The sequence below is a fragment of the Poecile atricapillus genome, chromosome 4, assembly GCF_030490865.1.
Source record: "Poecile atricapillus isolate bPoeAtr1 chromosome 4, bPoeAtr1.hap1, whole genome shotgun sequence".
Taxonomy (NCBI): domain Eukaryota; kingdom Metazoa; phylum Chordata; class Aves; order Passeriformes; family Paridae; genus Poecile; species Poecile atricapillus.
The window spans coordinates 58,515,104-58,538,993 of record NC_081252.1 but is presented as its reverse complement, the minus strand read 5'-3'; the positions used below and the strand labels follow the sequence as shown (position 1 = coordinate 58,538,993).

The following is a 23,890-nucleotide window of genomic DNA, read 5'->3' as shown; positions in this document are numbered from 1 at the left end:
TAACACAGCTTTCAAAAGGCTCTGTCCAGCTACAATTCCCACTGTAAACAAGAGGAAACCCACAAAGAACTCCTGTTGTCTGCAGAGGGGTAGGTCCTCAGCACAAGTCAGCCAACTCCACCCACATCAGCTGTACTCTGGCCTGATATTTTAAACTCACTACAACTATTTTATATCTCTGCTAGCTTAAAATAATCAATTTTATTTTTTAACTCTCCAAAAATTGTGACCTTTAGTTTAAAATCTGTTACCGAATGAGAAACATTGTAGCTAATCCTAATTTTACTCAAAATATTTAAAATTACTGCTGTCCTTAAATCATATTTAATACAGCAAAAGGGAAAAAATATAAAACCAGTTATTCAGAAAAAGAAGTATATATATTCTGCAGACTGCTCAACAGATCTAATTCAGGTGTGTTTTATGACTGCTTTTACTTCAAGATTTGTATATATTTATGGAAATTACTGATGAAAGAATTGCATTTATGTTGCACTGAAGTGAGAGTCATGCTGTGATAAAAATGTGTGTTTCTTTATACATCAGAGAACTAGAATAATAGGCTATTATATGTGCAATATTTGATTTATGATTTAAATTACATTTATGGTTTTCTTATTTTTTAATTTACTTGTTTGGGTTTTTTTTTAACATGAGTCCTTGACTTAAAAGAGATTATATTAGTAAGTACAATGCCTAGCAAAACAAGGGTCTAGATCTCACTAATAGGCTTTAAAGACATCAAATTCCCTGAGCTAAGTGATCATGCTACATGTGTTTTAAGTAATTTTGGTTTAATTTCTAATTTCTACAGGTAAATGGTACAAACTTTTAGTCACTTCAAAGAAGGTCGTTTAGACAATACCTGAGAGTTTCTCAACATTCCTGATGTTTCATATTTCTAATTTTTTTTCATACAAAGTAAATGAAATTTAATATTCTCAACCACTTTAAACAAATAGCTACAAAACAATATGTTGACTGCTTGTGGCTGAAGACAACAGAGACAACTTTGCCTCTCTTGAGACAGGTAGTTCTGGTTTTGCCAACAAAATTTCCTGTGCCACCTTTTCTTTGTGCCATCCTAAATTTCCCCCCTAAAGTATTCCAAAAGGGAAGAGATAATGAGAAATGAAAGGACAGGAGGAAGTGTAATCCTGCAAACCTTAGGGATCCTTTCAGTTTTGAGAAGGGTTATTAAAGCCCTGGAATTAGCTCAGTTGATAAAAGCATTGGGCTGATAATGCCAAGGCCACAGGTTTGATCCCTGTGTGGGCCGTTCTCCCAAAAGCTGGACTTGAGGGTCCTTGTGGTTCCTTCCAACTCAGAATGTTCTGTGTCTCTGTAATATATAGTGTTCTTCAAGTTCCCAATAAAAACACCATCCCACTTTCATATGTGCAGCAAATCTGCTGACACAGAAACATGTCTGCTTTTTAAATAATGAAAATGTCTTCAACATGTTCCTGTCACTGGAAATCATTTCTTGCAGGGGCCATTGTCAAAATCTACCCACATGTAGACATGTAGACTGGGGGGGAAGAACACAAAAGCACTCATTAACCTGGAAAGAATAAATGGAAATATTTTAAGTCTTTTTAACTGAAACATTTTTACTTATGTTAACGCAACATGTTCACTCAACAAACAAGACAGAACACTGAAAAATATGGAAGCATGAGATTTTTGGAATTAAAAATTAATTTTAATGTTAGCATCAGAAGCAAACTGCCAAATTAAATCGGAAAACACTGAATATCTCCACAATATTTTATATATATATATATATATATATATATATATATATATATATATCTATATCTATATATATATATCTATCTCCAGGTCTGCCCAAACAAAAATCAGTGTAGAAGTACAAAAATGTGTATGGAAAAAGTGGACAGACATAAAGCAGCTGAAGCTGAAAACATCAGCAACCTATACTGATGATATAATAAACCAGCAGAGAAAGTAGACAGAGCAAGGCTAAATTATGAAGGTGCAAATATGCACTTGCAAGCCAAAGTTTGAGAATGAGTGGGAAAAGGACCGGGTTTTATCTTTGTCCAGCTACAAAGGGGGAGGGTTCCCCAGTTGTAAAGTGTATTTTGCAACACATCAGGTAGGTTTGTGCAGAAGAAAATAAGCAATCTTGGAAAGAAACTATGACAGAAATAAAGCAACTTAATTATTTGCCAAGGGCAGAGAACATATCAACTTCTATGATTTCGTAAGTCTCATTATGTTAGAGCCTGCCTTGATCCAGAAGCCAAGAAATTATGTGACTTGTCTTTTCTTATTTCAATTTCTAACATTCCTGATCACATAGAAAATTGAAAGAGCAAACCCAGCAGTTCAAAATCCTGAAAACAATATTAAAAAGTCCTCAAAAATCATTAGAGACATCATGATTTTAAACAAGCTGATTTTAGACTGCTGATTTATTAAAAGCCAAGCATGGTTTTATCTGCTTTCTGAATGAATCATGGCTATTTATGAAGACACTGAAAGCTGTTCTGAGCAACAGGAAAAAGAGCCAACAGTGAGGCAGACACAAAAGACCCAACCACCAATGAATCATTTGAAGGTATCCCCAATGCACGTAATTATCATATCCATTAAGCAACATTCACTGCAATTAAGTATTGTTTGGCTTAAATCAGTTACCTGGAATGTCTTCTGATCAGGCCTGTTCCAATTAAGTGGCACTTACTTATTACCCTAATCATGCAGTATCAGTTCAAAGCAGCATAGTGCAGCTTCACCTTGAAAGCAGTCAGCCTAACATTTGGCAACCAAAAGCAAGAGCCCTTGAGTTTCCAAATGACAGAAAACTTACATATAAGTATAAAGCATCATTACATTGTCTTCTCTCATTTGCTTTTATTTCTAGAATTCTCCTCACATAATTCTTAAAGTTGCTACCAGTTGAAGAAGACCTGTTTAAAAACAAAAGAGAGATTAAACACTAAATGCCACATATTGTGCTATTCCTGAAAAGGAAGTTGCTGGGGAGAACAAGAAATACAGAAACAATGCTTAAAACTTTCACAGAATCACGGAATCATTTAGGCTGGGAAAGACCATCAAGATCATCAAGTCCACCAATAAATCATGTCCCTAAGCACCACATCTACAGATCTTTTAAATTTTTCTAGGGATAGTGACTCAAGCACTTCCCCTGGAAGCCTGCTCCAATGGTTAATAACCCTAACATTTAATTTATAAAAATGGAAATTTTTGCACTCTCCTCTGCCAGAGCACTGACTATACATGACTCTTTTAAACACATTTTGCAACTCTTTAAGTTAACTCTAAGTTAGTTACTTTTATGGTGTACATCTCTTCTGTTTCAGAGAATTATGTATTTTTTGCTCATTTGAAGCCTGTGCGCTTCACAATACAAAGGTAATCATCTCTCTTACATAAAGAACTTCATTAAAGCACACATATGAAAGTTATTGCAGAAAATGTTTTGGATGGAATTTCTATTGCTTCACACTAGAGTATTTAGGGTTACTACACAGACAAATACATCTAAATTAACATAAGTTAGGCATTTCAATGTGTACGTTTATTTTGGCTTTAAGCCAGATTAACCATTTTAAAAAAAAATTTAAAACCCTAGACCTGTCAACAACCCTTTTTTCTTCAGGTAATGTAAGTCCATGAGCCAGCAGTGCCCTTGTGGCCAGGAGGGCCAACAGGATCCTGGGGTGCATTGGGAAGAGTGTTGCCAGCAGTTTGAGGAAGGGAATCCTGCTCCTCTCCTTGGCTCTACTGAGGCCACATCTGGAGTGTTATCCCCAGTTCTGGGCTTCTCCACACAAAAAAAGACAAGGAGCTACTGGAGAGGGCCCAGTGGAGGCCACAAAGATGATGAGGGATCTGGACCATCACTCTTCTGAGAAGAGACTGCAAGAGCTGGGCCTGTTTTGTCTGGAGAAGGCTCAGAGGGGATCCCATCAATACATACAGGTATCTCCAAGGTGGGTGCCAACAGGATGGTGCCAGACATTTCCATGGTTCCCAGCAGCAGGACAAGGAGCAATGGCCATAAACTAAATCACAAGTTCCACCTCAATATGAGGAAGAACATTACACTGAAGGTGGCAGAGCACTGGAAAAGGCTGCCCACAGAAGCCACGGAGTCTCCCTCCCTGCAGACATTCAAAACCCACTTGGATGAGCTCCTGTGTCACCTGTTCTAGGTGGCCCTGCCTTGGCAGGAAGGTTGGACTGGCTGATCTCCAGAGGTCCATTCCAGCCCTAATGAGGCTGTGATCCTGTGATGTGGACAGCAGACAGGATGAAGGTACACTGACACACTGGCCAGCCTGCAGTAACTAATCCACTGGAAGACTGAAGTGCAACCTACCTCTGTTGCCTTTGTTATTTGAGCTAGTTAATTTTAAGCTATCTCAAATATTCCTACACAGCACTACATATTTTAGGAGAACTTTACTCAAGCCTGAAAGGCGCCTTACTTCTCACATCCATGCACCTTCAGAAAGCAAGCCTTTGACAAATGTTACCTTAAGTCCTCTGGGCTCAGCTCTAAATACAGTTGTCACTGCCAAATCCAAACTCTTCGTGGTCACTGATAGTTTACAGGGAATTATTTCAGGCTGTTTTATCTCATGTAAGTCTAACACATATATCAGGACAGGCCTGTTCCAGTGTTCAGTTTCAGCTTACAAAAATCTGCAAGCAAAATATATGTCATCAAATCAGACTGGGAAACAGAGCCCTGCACTGTGGAACAACATAAGAAACTGACCATGCTAGGTCTGTTTCCAAAAACTTATACAGCAGGTCTTCAAAGTCCTGCCTGTGATTTAAAAACATCATAAACATACATTATTTAAAAAAGGCATCAGTTACAGTAATCAATTTCTGTGACTACTGGCAATTCTCTGCATAATCCAGCCTAGCAAGGTTTCCATACAGCTTTCCCTGAAATCTGGTTGCAAGCTGTCTTCACACATTAAATATCAGAGGCATGCATGTCAAGAGATATAGATTCTTGTTGTTTAAGTTTTGGTTGCTCAAAAATGTCAAAAATTCAGTAAATACTAAACAATTAGCTGCTGAAAATCAGCCCTATTTAAGATGTCTGAAGCTGAGCTTCAAAAACCTGATCACTCAAAATCATTACCTCCTTGCAAATGGGCAGGGGAAAAAATAAAAATCACAACCTCAACACACACCAACAGAAAATTGATACTCTTCAGTGAGGAAAAAATCCACACCTACTGAAAAAAAACCCTCAAAATGTTCTCATCTCAAATCTTTCCTAGAAAAAACTCTTCATTCTTATTTACTTAGTACCTCTCCCAGTTTAGTGCTTTTACAGCAAACAGGCTGAATTCAGTGAGTCTCTTGAGGCTGCAGCTGACCCAGGCTACCACCCCTACAGACCTCTAGCTGCTCATCACTTCTTGACGATCACCCAGCATGACAGCACATCACTACTGTACTCTACCCAAGCTCGTTCAAAATAAAGGCAGGTTTGCTTGCTGTTGTAAAGATGCATAACAGTAGAATTTTTTCAATGTTGTATTAGTTCAGGTCATTTTAAAAGAACCAGGTTAGGGAGAAAATGAGTGAGCAGTTAAGCCTGACAATTTGGATGGAGAGCCTTCTGTCCCAAAGTCACACTAACGCAATGGGGCAGCAAAGGTGAACAACTGGCATGGTAACTTCCTTAGCACACCTGACTGCAGATTACAGCACTACAGGCAATCACCGATGCTAAAACACATGGATTTGACTCTTCCTTGCTTGCTCACTCTTCAGCCTGTTTGGAGAAAATAAAGCAGTAAGGTGCAGATCAATGAACAGAAAATGTAACACATGTACAGGGTAATAGACTATATCCTGGATAGTCATGACTCAGTTAACTCAGCAAGTACTGAAGTATACAAGTTATTCAAAGTGAACTGTCATGGTGATACTGCAGCAAAAAATGAATTTGAACCTTGAACGTAACAAAGAGAAGCAGGTAAATGAATTCCTCTCTGTAGTACTGACAGCATTGTAGAGACCAAACTGAAATACCATCTTGTGCTTCTGGCATCTGATTTTCTTGAAGGGAAATCAAAAAATTGGAAGGAAAACACAGAAGTTATGCAAATGTACTTGAAATCTGCAAAAAATGTCCTCTGGTAAGAGTCTTAAAGAGGTCACTTTGATTAGCTAAAAAAAAAAAAAAAAAAGACACACTGGTGTCTTGAGTAAAAGTACTTTTTGTAGGTACGAACAAAAACATACTGAAGTGCTTCCCAACTTACCAGGTCAAGTCATAAAGAAAACTTTTGCCTAGAAAATTAATTCTGAACAACTCCAATGAAAACCAGGACTTTCTAAAGACAGTAAACAATGAGAATGATTAACCAATATAGTAAGTAGCAAAAGCTTTATTGAATGCTTGATGCCTTCCTTCAGATAAATACTTATATTTTATAAAATATTTTGGTCAAATCAAACTCAAACACTAAGCACAATTTTCAATTCAATAGAGATAACTGAATAGTTAGTCATGGCTCAATTACCTGGTCAAACTGGCTAAATATGTGGCTTTATGAAATTGTATTATTCTCAAAACCAAATCTCTTCCATTTCCTCTACACATTCAAATCATAAATATGATCAGTTCTTAAAACAATTCTTAAAAAGACATCTTTAATTTACTGTATATTTTACTGCTGAGGACAAGACAGCTAAAGAATTTATCACCTTAGCTACCCTGGTTATATCGTTTCATTCAGACAGTGTTATCTCCTTGTCTCCCACACAAGAGTCATGCTGTTATCAAAGTCTTTCTCGCTAAACAATTATTTCCTTTTATGATTTCTTCTGGCTGGTCAAAGATAAGGGCTTACAGTGAGGTTGATTAGTGTTGCAAACAAATAGGAGTAATACTAGAGCAGATATAACTAAGCTGAAGTAATCAGCACTATTAATAACCTTTTGATTTCTAATCAAATACAGCTCTGACTTTTGCTGCCACTTTGCTTTACATCTTCTAAACTACAAAAGAATTAATATTTTATAAAATATTCTCAATATGCCAGTCCTTTTATTCTCGTTTGCTTTTTGTCTTATACTTAATAGTCTTCACTAAGAAAAAATAAAAATAACAAATTATTAAAAAAACAGTTCTATACTTTATACTGACTTTCCTGGTAACAAGATTTAATTATATATTGCAGTAAGAAATTCTGCATTTTTTTTAATCTACTAACATTTCTGAGGACAGTAAAATCACATTTCTTGATATTTGCATAAAAGAACCCAACACAAAGACACAAAACCAACCAAACAATCCTTGCTTGAGACATACAACTGTAGCAAAAGCCAGTTCATACAGTTAACATATGGCAAAATTATATCCAAAAATAGGAACCTAACATGTTAGACCTTAGAAACCTGCACTGCAGGTAGCACTGCCACATCCTTTCATTATCCTGGGTAACGACTAATCCAACAAATGCTCATTCTGCTCAAGTAATGGGCAATGTCCCTTCCAGAAAACACCTAAAACCACTAGAAATAAATCATCTCCTCATCCTCTGCAAATCCTAGATAGGCAACATACTCTTCCAAACATGCAAAGCCTTTCACTGAGACTCTCTAAGAGGGATTACATCCCTCTTAGCATCAAATAAGTCCTATAGCTCAATCTACTCATGGGAGAAGCTCAGTCGTTTCACAGACACATATGTTTGTGATCTCCACAAGTATAATTATTTTATAATGGTCCCTGCATGATCTTTCCAAATATTCTCTTTTTCCCATGGGAAAAAAAAAGGAAAAAAAAAAAAACCAAAAAAAACAGAAAAAATGCTTGCATTGCTATATTACAGTTGCAACAGTCTTATGAAAGTTGAATGCTGCTCAATGAGTTTATAGTTCATTCAGACATGGAGGTTTAGTGGTAATTCCATAGACACTTCTGTACACTTGGGGTGCCCTTGCTCCATATATCGTGCTGCCCCAGCATGTGCACAGGAACAACATCCTTGCTTCAGGATGCTCTAATAAACAGATTTCCATTTCATATGACACTTATTTGCAACAAGAATAGCATAAATTAAACAAGTTATTTTTGTTTGATTTTTGACAGCAATTTTTGCAATTTATCAAATTTAATTTTTTTAATTAATTTTAACAGCAATTGCTGCTGTTTGGTTTCTCCCATCTTTGCCATTTATTTTATGCAACAATCATGAACAAGAAGAAAAAGAAAGAAATCACAAAACTAAAACCTTCTTCACATGAAAAGCTCTTTTTTCACAAAATTGGGTTGTCTACCAGCAGACTTTAAAATAGACAGACATCAACGTTAAAAGTACAAATAACTACACTAAACACAAAAGAGAAAACTGTATCTGAAATACAGCAAATATTTTCCAGTTTTCACCTGAAGAATTCCTTTCAGAGATGAAAGTCAAAGATGAAGAAAACAAAAAGTTTAATGAGATGTGTGTTAAACGTTGGCCCACACAGATTTGAAATGACAGTGAGCTGCCTTTCAAAATGGCAAGATAGCAATATTAATACACAACATGTACCAAGATAAAGCAGTCATTTTTATTTTCCATTTTTGTCTCAACTTTATTAGTTATCATTGTAAAGAGTAAGTACTTCTTCTTTTCATTTTTAACTTTGTTTTAGAAGCTAACATGCAATTGAAAGGTTCTTTTTGTCATGGATATGCCCAAAATCTTCTTTTTAATGCTGTTTGTCCAAGTTGATGTTCATAAAAAAACCCAATCTACTTTCTAAAGGTATCCTCTAACCTCACAGTAAATAAATAAAAAATAATGTATTAGTTTAAACAAAAAAAAAAAAAAGAACCAATTCATAAACAGTCCCTAATTAACTGTACTTCCCAAAAAAGGCACACATCTGTTTTCACAGCTGGACATGATTCAACCACTGGTAACCAGAAAAAAGCCCCAGTGTGTTAAAATGTTCTAGCCAAAAACTGACACTCCAGCAAAGATGGCTACTATGCCAGCACAATCTGAGCAGCTGTTAGGACAACCTTTCTTTATACTGAAAGGGCATGAGACATCCTGATGCTATTACTATTAAACCAACAAATCTTATTGGAAAGACACCACTGGTTGAAAATGGACAATGCAAAAGCGCAACATGCATTTTACCAATCAAATAGATTATAATTATGTGAGAACAGTGATGTATAATAATCCACTCTCTACCCACTTTTCTACAACAGATTCTGCAGGGCTCAGCTTCTGGAAAAAAATTCTTTGTAAATTATTTTTAATACAGCTGTTATTATGAGTGTCAGAAAAATCAATTAACAATGCTGCCCTAACTCTTTAGTGAAAAAAAGGACTTAGATAAATAGAAAAAGATTATGTTATTTCTTTTACAGCATTCTTATTCTGTAAGTGACATCAAAGAGACACAACCCCCTCCTTTTCTTTCCCCCCCCTCTTTTGGTTTTGACATTACACAGAGAGAAAAGTATTCCTTTCACTGTCTCTTGTATAGCTGGAGCATCCAAGCTCTGCATATTGTTATCACTTGCTATCCTTGAATATGAATTATTTTAATCCTCCAGCAATTAACAGTCTTTTGGATGAAAATAAAAAAAAAGGCTGGGAGTGCAACCTTACTTTTGTTTTTCTAATTTATTTGGTCAGTAGCTCATTTTCTCATTGTTTCACAGGGCTTAAATATTTAAGTGTGTGCATGTCCTACTTACAATCTTTTTTTTTTTTTTTTTTTTTTACCATTACATGTTTACAGCCATCTTTGTTTTTTTTCCTTTTCCTTAAACCTGGAGTTTCCCACTCTCAAGTATATTTCATGGAAGGCTTTTTGTCAAGATTTTGCCTTTTAGGGCACCACCTATTCATTTAATCACACAGTTTTTTGTTTGGGAGTAATCATCCTTTATTTGTTAAAACCATTTTAAAAACAGAGAGACTGAAGTGCCATGGAGGAACTGGCATGCTTCCTCTACCATGAGCAGGTCTCCTTGATCTCCTCACTGCTTTCTTGCTCCTACCACCATCATTACCATCACTTGTAATGCAGTCCAAGCATGGCAAGTTCATGAAAAACAAGATGAAAGCAAAGCTCTCTGCCCTCAAAGTACAATGGTTTAAGGCCCCAAGCTGACACACCACACATTCATTTTAAACCTGCAGGCAGTTCTCCTGACTTCCAAGTGTTTACTGGTGAGCCGTAAGTGGTCTGCTGGATCAAGGCCTAAGCAGACCATGAGACAAAGAGGTAGCAGGCAGATACAATAAAAAACATCATGAATGACAAGTCAAAGTTTAGCAGATATATCAATTCATAATGTGCTGTTAGACTAAAAAAAAAATATAATTAAAAAAAGAAACAGAAAAACAAAAGAAATGGTTGAAGTAAATTGTCTTGTTGGAGTGAGTTTGTGAGTTTTACAATACAAATAAACCTCTGACATTGTGAATTGCTCAGTCCAGGGAGCCTGTGACAACTGTGGATATGTTTTATGAAGCCATGCACTCATTCCTAAAATAAAGTTCCATCAGCCCTTCAGGAATCATTACACCAGACACACATTCTAAGATTCAAAAAAGTTCACTGCAAACATACAGTATCATAACACTGACCTGCTCTAGCCCAAGTCAGTTTGCTCTGAAAGTCAAAAAATGAGCCAAACAAATAAACAGACTCATAGTCAAAATGTGAAGGCAAGTGAATTTTTATAACCAACAGCTGCCTCAAAAATAAAATTAGGAAAAAGCTCCACCTTAAACAATAAGCTCCATGGTCTCAAAAGAAGGCTAAAAGGCTGAATACAGGACCCTGAATTGCTAGCTATACTACTCCAAATCTGTCTGTTTTTCTCCCCCCTTAATTACTTCAATGTTTGGTAGAGTGAAGCAAATGAGAAAATACATCATTAGGGGGTTTTTTTTTAATTATTAGAAGAATTAAAAGGTATTGTTCATCTGATCTACAGACTGGTCCAAGTATGGCAGCAGACATCAACCTAAGGAAACAAGCAACAGATGAATAGAGTGAAATGCAGCAGAGTCATGAGTGGAGTTTTGCTCAGTTTGTTCCACAGTTTTCCAAATGCAAAATAAGATTACCCATTTTTAATAATTAGACAACAATGGCTTTAAAGACACGATCTTCCTCAATGGGCTCATGACTTCAATGAGTCAAAGGGGGAAATGTGAGACAGCAGAAAGTGTTTGTTCAGGGAAGCAGCCCAGCAAGCATCAAATCCAGCATCAGAAACAAAAAGAGATGGTATTAATGGTAAACAGGGAAAAACTAAATTATGCAAAGACTTTAAAAGGACAAGAGGTGTAAAGCCTAAAGTACTAAATGAGACAAAGTATGGACTTCAATTTGTACTTTTAAGTAAGGGTAAGAGAGTAGGTAGGGGCAATCAAGACATTATGTACCATCAGGGCTTATATTGTATACAGAATGGATGGATACATTTGGGTTACTGGGGATGACTGTGAGAAAAAGGCTCATTAATTCACAGTGACAGGAAATGATGTAGGCAGTGACTTTAAGGTCAGAGCTTTAGGGGATCAGAAATAAACAGATATGCAAGCCAGTATGTAGAAAATCATCAGAATTTAAAAACAGCCTCTTTGAAAGGAAGGGGTTGAAAATGACACTTGGATTATGTCCTTTAGTTATATGAAGAAAGTCTCTGCAATGGGAAGAGATTGAGTGATTCTGAGCTGTTTCTCACACTGATTTTGTCTGTGGATTGGTATTTTTCCAAGTATGAATAACTCCATATAATACAGAAACACATCGCAACAACTGACAGTGGAAAACTTTCTTTGTGAAATTCAAACTAGGAAACTCATTTAAGTACAAGATATTACCTCCCCCTACAGTAGAGACTGACAGCATTCACTCATTCTAGCAACTGTAATAATGTCTCTTCTCTTCTTTATCCTTCTAATAACCAGAACATAAATCATGAGGTCAAAAGTGGCAGAAAAATTTACATCACCTTCAGCAGGCTCTTCATACAGCCTACAACATTTACTTTTAATTCTTCCCTCCTCCAAAATTTCAATCTTAATCTACTAATTCCAGAGTATTGTGAAACTCTCTAATCAGCAGCAGCAGCAGCATGATTTGTGGTCCAGTGCCCCTCTGGAACATTTGTACAGGTAAAAGTATGAGAAAAGCTTCACATGGAAATCTACAGTTCAAAAAATCCACATATTTTCTGGCATGTATTTTGTGAGGGGGATGATGAAATATTCTATAAGCAATTAGTAAATTGTCAATAGAATTCAATAAATGTTGTTTTTAAAAAAATCTAATTATTTGTTACAATAACCACCAACTATTGCCATTTTGTTTGTGAAGGTTTGTAAACTAGTTCCATTTGAGAAGTAATTGATTCCATTTTTATCATTTGCTCAAGTTTATGTGGTTGTTCACATCCAAAGAGATGATAACATCTATTTGCAGCAAATTATACATTAAATTCCTCATTCAAAAGCTGTAATGGAAAACAAAATGCTAATTTGTGCTGTAAACGGAAGTACAGAATCATAATCACTCATTGTTAACATTAGAAACTAAATTGCTCTTGCAAATAATAAAATGGGTTAAAAACGCAGAGAGCTTTTGCAAGCCAAAGTACCAGTGCCTCTTACTCGCTCATGTTATATTACAAGTGGTGAAACGAACCTTTCCTCTTCATGCCAGCACAAACTACCTCTTTTTGAGGGAAAGAATAATGGCCTTATGATTGCAACACAAGGGTGCATGTCAGGTCACCCGTTCTATCCACAAGTCTCCAACCAGCTTCCCAAATATGGGCTTCCATGCAGTCTGCTAGACAAACTCGACTGGATGCAGGGGCTGTCTGCACCAGCAAGTAGCGTAGAACTGTAAAACGGGAAGAGTCAGACAGCTGGTGCCGAGGATCCGACGTCTGCGCTACCTGCTCTGCACCACGCACTTGAGGGTGCGCTTTGATTATTTAACTTCACCCTAGACCTGATCTCATCTCACTAGCTGAATATAAATGTGTAGCTCAAGTGCGCTAGGGGTAATCCCAGAACACATCTCACAGTCCAGCTTTATCCAAAAGGAATTCTGATCAATTGCAATGAGAGCAGCCTACAGCACCAGGCACAGCAGTGTTGGGATGAGCACAGCACACTCCTGCCTTCAAGAAAAGTGCTAGCGTAGACACACCTCTCATCATTTTGGGTCACAGTTAGGTCACGTGGAACCGCAAATACCCAATTTCTCCTTCCAAAATTAGCACCAGTGTCACAAGTGCTATAACCAGAGCAAGGGTCGCCCGGCTATTAATCTCTCTTCACCTTAATTTTACCTTTAGAGAGGAGACAGTAACACACAGCTATGTAGCAGAAGGAGAATCTTAACTGCCACTTGTACAGAAGACAGAGTCTAAGACAAAAAATACTGTAGAATTATTTGGCTTCTGTACTTTTTAGCAGTTTTACAGCCCTGTAAGTTTTAAATGTAGAAGGAGTTCTGCTCACACAGCAAACAGACACATCATAGGAAATTAAAAAAACACCGACACATTAGGACTGTGCACCTGCTCTTCCACATTTCATTAAGCCTCTACACCTAAATGTACGTCAGGTTCTCTCCTATGTGCATCCGTTGTGCTGGTATCCCTCAGTGATACCTTCTGGTCATGGCGAGACAAACTGGATCACAGGCATCCTTACCGCCTCAGGAAAAAAACATTAAAAAATCCATTAACTTTTGGTAAGACAGATCAGATCATTATGATCTAAATTATAAGTGCCAGATAATATGTTAAAAAAAATATGTATATATTTGTAAATAAGCTGCCATTTTTTATCAAGCCTTTCCTAGCTTACATTGTATAGCTCAAATCCATGTAAAATAGCTCATCTGCCAGCCTTTTCCAGTTATTAGTATTAAAAAAACATAATTATGTTATCAAAAAATGAAAATTGCCTTTTAGGTGACCAAAAGAAAGTTCCACTGCTTCATGTAGTAAATCATTTTACTGCTGCCCTTTTATATTTAATACCCTTCTGCAGTACACATTTATCTCTACACTAGCAAAGTGTACTCATTGATTTCCTATGGTCTCTCTGGAAGAAGGTTCTGCTTCCCTGATGATGAGTACAAAGGGTGGATGACCCCATTCTCATTCCAATGCAAACCCTGCACTTTTACATTTCTGCTTAGACCACATGAACATTTGACCAGCTAAGAACTCCCTGCCCTCTTCCTTCAGAACACATTGCTAGAACTACTGACATTCTCTCCTGAACAAAACCATATTTTTGAAAATCCCATCTTATGTATAAAGCACTGAACTGCATTAGCTCATCGCAGCCATAACTGTAACTCACAATCTGCACGAGTTTTCCCTCTAAAATAAGATATGACAATAATATCTTGCCCATTTTCTGCATGTGCTTTAAACTTGTGCTATTGTGCTCTACCGTGTAACTATTTAGTTGCTCTTCTCTGGGGCATGAAAAAACGGTTCATTCCCATTTTAAACGGTGCTTTTTTCTGTTAGATGAACCTGCCATCAGAATACACTTTCCAAAGCTACTGTTTTGAAGGAGCAATTTAGGCATTAATCTCTGAAAGAAAGAGAATCATGTTTAACAACATTTTTAATACAGTCCACTATCTGTGTTTAATAAACTACATCTTTCTCATTATCTTATCATTTATCTTTTGCTGGGATGTCAAGAAAATATGTGTCTTCAGTTTCACTTTCATTTTTACTGCTATTTTTTCAGCTTTGTGCACAAACATCCCTTGGAGTCAGGAAAACTTCAAATCCATGATTGACTCTTTATTAAAATTATGAAGTATTTTCTGTTAATATTAAACCAGGATTGCATTTTACTCTTAACTAATTTAGTTTTGACAGCCTTATTTTCATTTGCACAGGTGTTACAGGCTCTGTTAAAATGTAACTGCAGTTGAAAGATGGTATTATTCCATTGGTTTTCTCCACCGAATAATATACAACTATTGACTGAGTCTTTTTCCATTTAAGAAAAAACATCTTCAAAAACCATAGTTCACTTTCCAGTCTTATACAGATTGGTATCTCTCATTCAACAATTTCAAACACAGACATACCCCATATATGCTATACATGTGCAGGGCATTAACACAAATTAACCTAGCATGTTTCATATTAGAACATGAAACCTGCGTAGATTTCATGTTCTACTACTCAAATAACACAGAATCAAAAAAAAAAAAAAAAAAAAAAAAAAAAAAAAAAAAAACCTCCAGAAAATATGGAAAGAAAAGTAAGTCAGAAAGTAGATTTCGGCCCATTGCCCCTGAGAAGTGGCCACTGGTCATACTCTAGGTAAAAGAATAAAAATGCATAAAAGCAATATACTACACACAGTTCATCTCCCCAAAAATACTGGCAGAAAGCTACAGTAGGGCACTTCTGTCCCTGCTCATGTAAAGACAGAGGCAAACCACAAGGCTGGCTCTTAGCTTCGTCTTTCACTGACTTACTAATACCCACGGAATACATTTTGTGTGTTGTACAATGTACTGCTATGTTTGAACACACGGGACAAAGAAAATGGTGCCAGTTACTAAGTCCACAGCTGAGAGTTGCAGGGGGAAATCTCTGAAATAATGGCATCCATCAGGCAGCATACTCCTCATCTTACTTCTATACTGCAATGATTTTGAGGTCAAATTAAAATAAGTATCCAGATTTATGCATTAGTCATAGAATTTCATTCACGAACTACACTTCAAATTATTTTCAAGCACTTCCCAACCACATAGATTAGTAACACAACAACGTATCCAATTCTGAACCAGAGAATGAAAAATAATTAATACAAATAATGCTGCCAGCTCAGCATAGACAGGTTATGCCGAAAAATATTATTGCTCTTGCAAGGCTGAATACCTCTTTGCAGTACTGAGAAATAGCTGTTCTTTACTCACGACTACTAATTAAGAAACAGATGTAAAGAGAATTTCCCGAAGATGTATTGAGGAAGGTCCCGGCAAAAATGAAAAACCAGAAGTAGAGTGACAGTCTAAAAATGAAGACTACAGAATAAATCAACAGGAAATCTGATGGATGTTCCTTCATCTCAGTTTTATACACACTGGCAAGACAACACAGGTAAGTTTATGCAACCACAGTTCAAAGTTCTCAGGATTTAAGTCTACAAGTTTGCCTAAGCTGGAATTCAGCATAATGGTTAAGTCTCTGTACTACAATAACTATAAAAATATGCAGCAAGCTTCAGGAGAACGCTCAATCTTTTTGAAGTTATCCTTAGTAATGTAAAGACTTATTTGTAACTACACGTACCTATTTGCAATATGAAGCCTTATATTCTGGAAGACTATCTAAGAAATTGATTCAAAACAGACTTCATAAAGTTTCTAGACATGATTTCTCCAATACAAGCCTTTTTGTGATGCACTTTGAAATTTAATATGCAATGGAAAAGCTCCTTCCAAGAATATTACCAACAAATCACACATATAAGCTTGTACTTAAAAAAGAACTGCAATAATGTACCAAAAATATAAAGGTTTAAACATATCTCTCAAACTCTCTGAATTATAAAGCAAACATCGTATCTCTCCTTTCACAGCTGCTAGACAGTATATTATGCTTCTAGAAGTCACTGTTCTCTTTAACCTGACTGGTTCCATTTTTGAGTCGTATTTTGATTACTTATACTCTCATTAAAGCCTTGAGATGCCAGGAAAAGATTCTTTTAGTAAGCTATGGCTGAGCCGCTATTGATATTATACAAGGGATCCTTTTACCTTGTATGAGATGTTGAGAGTGCATCATATTGATTTGGAATAAAAAACTATTTTTCCAGTAGTCAACCCATCTTCTCATCTCAGCACTTTTTTTTAAAGTTTTTCTGTTTGCTGTTTTGTTTTAAACAAAACAAATTCTATTTCGGTTATGTTGCTAAATTTAGCAAGAAGGAACGGTTTGCAAGCTTTTTTTTTTTTTAACACAATTCAGGTAAAAACAAACAAACACAAATATGGCTGACAGTGAAGTCTGAGCCAAGTCTGCCTTTTTAAGTGCTAAAACTTGTAAGAAAAATCTATGTGCAGCAAAATCCCATATTCATTTTGATTTCATATTCAGACTAACATCTACCGCTAATCCTCAGCTGATGAATTTGACTGATATAAATGGTAACATAATACGCAAAAGATGAAAATAGAAAGGAGCCTCGAGCACCAGAAAGAATATGTGTCTTAAAAATTCTTCTCATCTTCACCCTGTAAGCTCTTGCAAGCTCATCTGTTCGTCCGTTGTAATGCTATGTAATGATTACACCTTCTCCTTCGGAACACCTTTCCTAATCATGCATATTTAATTCAACTTTGTGTATATATCCTACAGTTTATATAGTCCTGCTATAAATAGACCTTCTGCATTCTGAATTATCTCCCGCGTTTTCCCTTAGATACAGTTCAACAGTGGTATTTAGAACAGATCAACTCTGGATTTGCCAGCAATTCTTCCTGCTTCCATTGTGATAAGGCTTGCTCTCCTGAAAGGGGATGTAAGGGAACCTATCATTTCACAATGACATTCTTTCACCGAACTGTTTCGCTACAGAATGAAACTAACTTTAGATAAAGGAGCTGGTTTAAACCTGATTTTATTGTCTGCGTTCCTAAGCATTTTCCCCCTCTGATGGTTTCAAAGGAGTCTTCCCTTTGACTGCCTGCCTTTTATACCAGGCATGAGCCCTTCTTATATCCCAGGGACTTGCATGGGCTGGCATTTAGCAGGACGATACCGCGCGTTCTGTGTTCATACAAGCACACTGGCCCCGGTGTGTGCCCTCGGTACGTGCAGAGGAACACACACCCGAGCGGGCTCGGGAGCACGGGCCACCACGAGCCGCGGCGAGCGGCGAGCTGGGCGCCAAGTCCCGCCGAGCCGGCCCCGGGCACGCCGAGCGCCGCGGTCCGGGCAGCCCCGCCGCGCTCCTGAGCGGCGGCTCCGGCCGCGCCCTCCCGGCCCCGCCACGGACGGGCCAAGCGCCGCTGTCCCCGCGCACCGCCCCGCCGGGATACCGGAGGGGCTCCGCATGGCTTCGCCGAGCCACAGGGGCTCCGGCGAGCCCGGGCGACGGCGTTTCGGCGCTGGTTCTACGCTTGATGCGTGTCTGGTCCCCACACGAGCCCCCCTCTCCTCGGCGCACGCCGGCCTGACTTGTTCCCCGCCGGGAAGGCTCTCCCGGCCGGGGCGGCACACCCGGCAGCAGCTGTACCCGGCACGGGGCGGGCGCCTGCCGCCATGGACCCGGCGGGGGTCCGCTCGCACCCGGGACGCACACATTCGAATTTATTTATTTATTCGGCTGCCTCGGACGAGCAGGCTGTCAGGGCTTCGGAGCCCCACCGCGCCCGGGCTCCCCGGCCGGCGGCTGCCGAAGGGCGGCCCCGCTCCTCGCCGCTCGGCGTTTGCAACTCCCGGAGCAGGGAAGTGCGCGCGGCTTCTCCCTGCCTCGGCGTGAGGTGTAACCTCAGGCTCCTGGAAACTGGGGTCGTAGGGCTGCGCGTTTTCCCCTGAGCTCAGCAGGCTCGCAGGGAGGAAGCGGGGAGCTGACCCCCCTCGTCCCCCGGCTCTCCCGTCCCCCTGCGGGCACCACCGCCCGCACAGCCCGGGGCGCCCCTCGTCCGCTCTGCGGCCCGCTTCCATCCGCTGCCCAACTTTTCCTGTCACGCCAGCGCCAGAAAACCCCTTCCCCACGCACGCACGCATGCACACACACACCGGTGTAGTTTATAAATGACAGTTGCCTGTAGACTTTCACCAGACAAGCAGCGGGGGCAGCAGACTACAACAGTTATTTAATTAAAGGCGCTTCGGAGGCTCCCAGAATAGCTCTCTACCTCTGAGGCGCGATTTCTGGTTTCCCCCCCGCTCTCCCCCACCGCCTCGCCAGCCGCCCCCCGCTGCCCGAGCCCCGGCGCGGGCGGGAGGGACAGAGCCGGCCGGCGTTACCCGGCTGCGCGCTCCGCATTGCACAGTCATCAAAGTTAAGTGCGTGCAGCGGGGATCGGGGCTGAATCACAGGGAGAGACGGGTGAGCCGAACTATTTCCACCTAGGCAGGATCCGAAATTACGGATCTGAATGCGTATGCAGCCATTTCTGAGGGAGGACGAAGCGGATGCGGGGGGGGGGGGGGTCCCTCTCACTCGCAGCCTGTCACTCGCACCCTGCTCCCCCTGCCCGGCAAACTCGCCCGGCTGCCTGAGCGCGGTCCCTCAGCGCAACCGAGGGCAGGCTCGGGGCACTCCGATCGAGTTGCCCGGCTGAGCCCGAGTTGCTCCCGGGCAACACACAGCCCTCTACGGGCTACGGCTCTCGTTCCTTAGTCCTCCTCACGCTCCTCTACCTCACGGGAGGGGCGGAGGGAAGGGGGCTGCAAGGCACACGGGAAGAGGCTCTGTTCTCTCATTTCTTTCTTCGGCTGATTTAACCCCCCCACCCGCAACGCACACACGCGCTGAACAGAAACACTTCCAGACCCTTCCTGCACACACTGGCACCACCTTCGTTTTCCCCCAAGGAGCCGGGCGGGAGCAGCGGCGGCGAGCGCGCAGCACCGGCCACCTCTTACCTGGTTGTAGGAGGTCTCCCAGGAGGAGGTGTAGTTGTAAAAGAAGGAGGAGAAGCAAGCGTCTTCCGACAGCCCGCAGCCAGCCATCCTCTGGGTGCAAAACCTCTTCGGGAAGGCACGAGCAGCCCTCGCAAACTCTTGCCTCTTGCGCGGTCGCTGCCGCCGCCGGCGCTGCCCCCGCGGAGTGCTGCCGACAGCTTCGCGCTGGCGGCGGCCGGCGCGGTGCGTGCGGGGGAGCGGGGCTGGCTGGCTGGCTAGATGGATGGATGGATGGATGGATGGATAGATGGAGAGATGGATGGATGGGTGGGTGGGTAGGTGGAGGGATGGAGGCGCGGGTACCGCGTGTGTCTGAGTGTGTGAGCGCGGCCGTTCGCGGCGGCACCGAGGGGCCGGGGCCGGTCACGTGCGCGCGCTCACTCCGCCGCCGCCGCCGCCGCCGCCGGGGACGGGCCGCGCTACAGACCCCGGCACTGGATCGCCAGCGCCGGGCGCCCTCGCCATCCCCACCCGCCCGGCCGTCCCCGCTCGGCAGCGCAGCCCCTGCGCACGGGAACGAGGAGGCGCCTGCGGAACCTGCGGCCGCACCGCGGCGGGGAAGGAGCGGGCAAGTGGCGACGCGCGTCCTCCCCCGCCGCGCCGGGGCAGCGCCGCCGCGGGCGGGCCCGCCCTCCCGGCCGCGGCCCGGCCTCCCCGCCCCGCCCCGCGCCCAGCCCCGCCGCGCCGCGCAGCACCGCGCACACAAAGTTGTCGCTCGGTTCGCAGCCGTGCGGACACGGGCTCGACCCCGGCGCTGCAGCCCGGCCGCCTGCGCCCGAGAAGAGGGGGCGGGAAAACCGACGGGAAACTTCTCAAGAACCGTCCTGACAGGTGCGATTTCCGCTGATTCCTCCTTTGGGGGCTGTTTGCTTCGGCACCCGTTTGCAAGGAGAGGGAGAAAAGCGGGGTTTTTTTCCCTTTTTAGCGTATCGGTGATGACAGGAGCGGCACCGGGACCGCTCCCGCCGCAGCCCCGCACAGGCGCCCCGGGCACAGGGCACCCTCCCGTCCTGGGGAAGGATAACGCTGACGGCCCGTAAGCCGTCGCCAAATTGCTCATCGGACACGGCGAGGTCATGCAAGATATCATGATCTTAAAGTATTTTCCAGGAAATTAGCGGAAATAGATTGGATTACGTTGACTCCGCTCCTTGCGTATGCCTTATCCTGCTTGCAGACCCAGTACCTCGAGCGTGATCCTCTGACAAGGGGAACATTGTCCTCATCAGCTAACACCGATATCACAAAACTCAGCTAATTGTAAATGTAAAGTAGATAATGTAGGTGGGGTTTTTTTTTTTCAGAATAACTGTTTTGTTTCATATAAAAATATATGGTTTTACCTTTTTAAAAATACTGTGTTTGTTTCCAAAGCTTAGCTGAGAGAAAGGGTAGTTTTTGAGCAACACCCAGTAGTGATAACAGCCCACAGCCATCAGTAAAAACACTAGACACAGTTTTGTAGCACAGCTGATCAGAAGCCCACTGAAAGTCCTCACTTCCCCTCACCTGATACTCCAAGGAACAAAACATCATTTAGTAATACCCATGGAATCTTTTGGCCATTCCATTTGTTGAGAAAACAGCCGTGGCATGAGTATGGAAAGTATGGAATCCTGTGAAACACACTTGAGCGTAGTAGAAATTCAGCTTTTTGACGTGAGTTGACTTTGTCCAAAAGAAGACTAGCCAAGAATTCATAATCCAGAGGAACATTTGTGACAGGCACTTCTGTCCCAAATGAGGTCAAAGAGCCTTTCATCCTGCCCTACACCAGGAAAAAATACAGCATGAAGATTCACAGTAACAAAATGTGGAAAGCAGATCAGGTGTTCACTATGTTCACAATGATATGCTTCTCAGATTGCTCCAGTATTTGCTTTCAGAGACTTCATCCTGTTTAGGCTGCTCATCAGTCACAAAACTCATAGGGCTTAAGAATTTATTTCAGCTTTTCAGACAGCAAAATTAAGTCATAAAATTTCTTGCCACTTCACCATCATTCTTGAATTTCCCTTTGTCTGAGGGGGCCAATGTTCAAAGCATCTCACTTCTAAAATTTCAAGCAATTTCACATTGCATGTTTCATCTTCATATTAAGTCTTAGTGCATAGTATTCTGACTCTATACTCCAGCATAGCCTGACCTCTGAGCTATTTATTCTATTCAGGCAAATTTTGCACTTCCCCCTCCCCTCCCCCCCACCCCCCCAATATCTGGCGGATTTATACACTTCAGTAGGTAGCATTTTACCTTACTTTCCTGTCCTCTAGTGACTGATATACTGCCATGTTCTTTAAAACTCTTAAAACAGATTATGGGCTGTTAACTGTTTGGGATTTTTTTCTTATCTTTTTCCTTCAAACATTGTTCCTCACCCTGCTGTTAACCATTTGGTCTAGCTCAAAATCTCTTCATTTGAATTTCTGAGAGTTCCTCTAGGGGACCATCACTGGTAGGAGGTTAAGCTTAATTGCACAGAGATCAGTTACCAATTGTAGTCTACCGGTTGTAGTCTTTGCTGATAGCTGTGAACTACTCCGAACCTATTCAAGGCCTCTGAAGACTGCACTACTGCTGGCAGCAAAACAAGATCTGAAAATTTACAGCCTTCTGTGTTGCTCCTCCAGACTATTTGTAGTGTTTTCAGTCAACCAGTTACTAAAATGGCCAATAATCTCTTTGTCTGTTGTGTGAGTTAGTTCACTAACATTGTCACCGTGATGGTAGTGGTGAAGTAAAAAAACCTTTATGCTACTTCTATTACTAGAAGTGTGTAACCAAACAACAAAATCCACAAATAGCTCTTGTCTAATATCCCATCCCAGTTCACTAACAGCTCCACAGAAAAGATGCTAGAAATGTATTCAGTTCTGTAGACAGGAAGAAGTGGAGATAAATAAACCCTTGTAAAGAACTTGGAAAAATGGTTGGGTGAGGGGTGGAGGAAACAGCAAAAGCCATTAAATGTTTGAATAACAAAAGTAATCTCAGGATAACCATTAATACTCCACCAGTGCTGGAAAAAGAAAAAAAGGCCTGGTGCAGATGGAACAGAGACAAATCACTGAAGAATCTTCAGAGATGCATAATACTGAGCATTAAAATGTGCCAGGGTACTAGATAAAGACTGTCAAAGCAGCTAGAAAACCATCTTATTAAATACCATCTAGAATTTAATTCGCTTTGCTCTTTGCTTCCATGTTTTCACCTTAAAGATTTTCAAAATCTAAAATATAGAAACTTTTCTTGGAGGAGTAGCAGTGGGGTGGAATTTATTCCCAAAACAGACAGGTTTTGCCAGTAAAAAAGTGAATCAGGATGGAACTTTTAAATTAGGCTGGTCTTGCCTTGTCATAGACAGCAAGAGGCTGAAGCACTGTGTTTGGTTTAGCTGGGATACAGTTAATTTTCTTTGCAGTAGTTGGTGTGGGGCTGTATTTTTGATTTGTGCTGAAAACTGTTGATAGGGTTGTTTTTGTTATTGCTGAGCAGGGCTGACACAGCATCAAGGCTTCTCTTCTGCTTCTCATCCCACCCCACCAGTGAGGAGGCTGCGGGTGCACAGTGAGTTGGGAGAAGACACGGCCAACACAACTGACCCCAGTTGACCCAAAGGATATTCCATATCCTATGGCATCATGCTCAGCATATACAGCTGGGGGAAGAAAAAAGGGGAGACATTTTGAGTGATGGTTGTCTTCCCAAGTCACCCTTCCGTGTGAAGGAGCCCTGCTCTCCTCAGGATGGCTGGACACCTGCCTGCCCATGGGGAGGGCTGAATTAATTCCTTGTTCTGCTTCATCTATACACATGGCTTTTGCTCTGTCTGTTAAACTGTCTTTATCTCAGCACATGACTTTTCTCATTTTTATGATTCTCTCCGCCATCCCACTGGAGGTGGGGAGGAAGCAAGTAGCTGCGTGGGCCTTTATTGCTAGCTGGGGTTAGACCATGAAATGCACCAAGACTGAGGCCAAGGACTGTTGTTTGAGACAATAAATAGATCTGGTATCACCAAGTGCCAGGTTGTGTCAGAGACCTCTCCAAGAGGAAACTAGTATCTCATTGTTACAGGCAAAACCAGAGCATATTCCTTTTCTTTATGCAGAGTGATCACTTTAGAAATTTCTTGGAGAGAAAAGAAGGCTCCTAAAGGTCTTTGGACTGAGAAGCACATGG

At 41.2% G+C, this 23,890-nt stretch overlaps 1 protein-coding gene and 1 long non-coding RNA gene across 2 annotated transcripts in view; one reads left to right on the top strand and one right to left on the bottom strand.

Moving 5' to 3' along the window:
- PPARGC1A (PPARG coactivator 1 alpha) overlaps positions 1-20,225 on the bottom strand; it is a 364,690-nt gene extending 344,465 nt beyond the window's left edge. The window contains exon 1 of the mRNA XM_058837699.1: positions 19,670-20,225. Within this exon, the coding sequence (XP_058693682.1) occupies positions 19,670-19,756 (87 nt within the window). The 5' untranslated portion in view covers positions 19,757-20,225. The remainder of the gene's footprint in view (positions 1-19,669) is intronic.
- A 166-nt stretch (positions 20,226-20,391) lies between these two features.
- Positions 20,392-23,554, top strand: LOC131578997 (uncharacterized). Its single transcript, XR_009277616.1, has 3 exons — positions 20,392-20,539; positions 20,634-20,988; positions 23,204-23,554. It is a non-coding gene; the product is annotated as an uncharacterized LOC131578997 (long non-coding RNA).
- Positions 23,555-23,890: the final 336 nt, after the last annotated feature.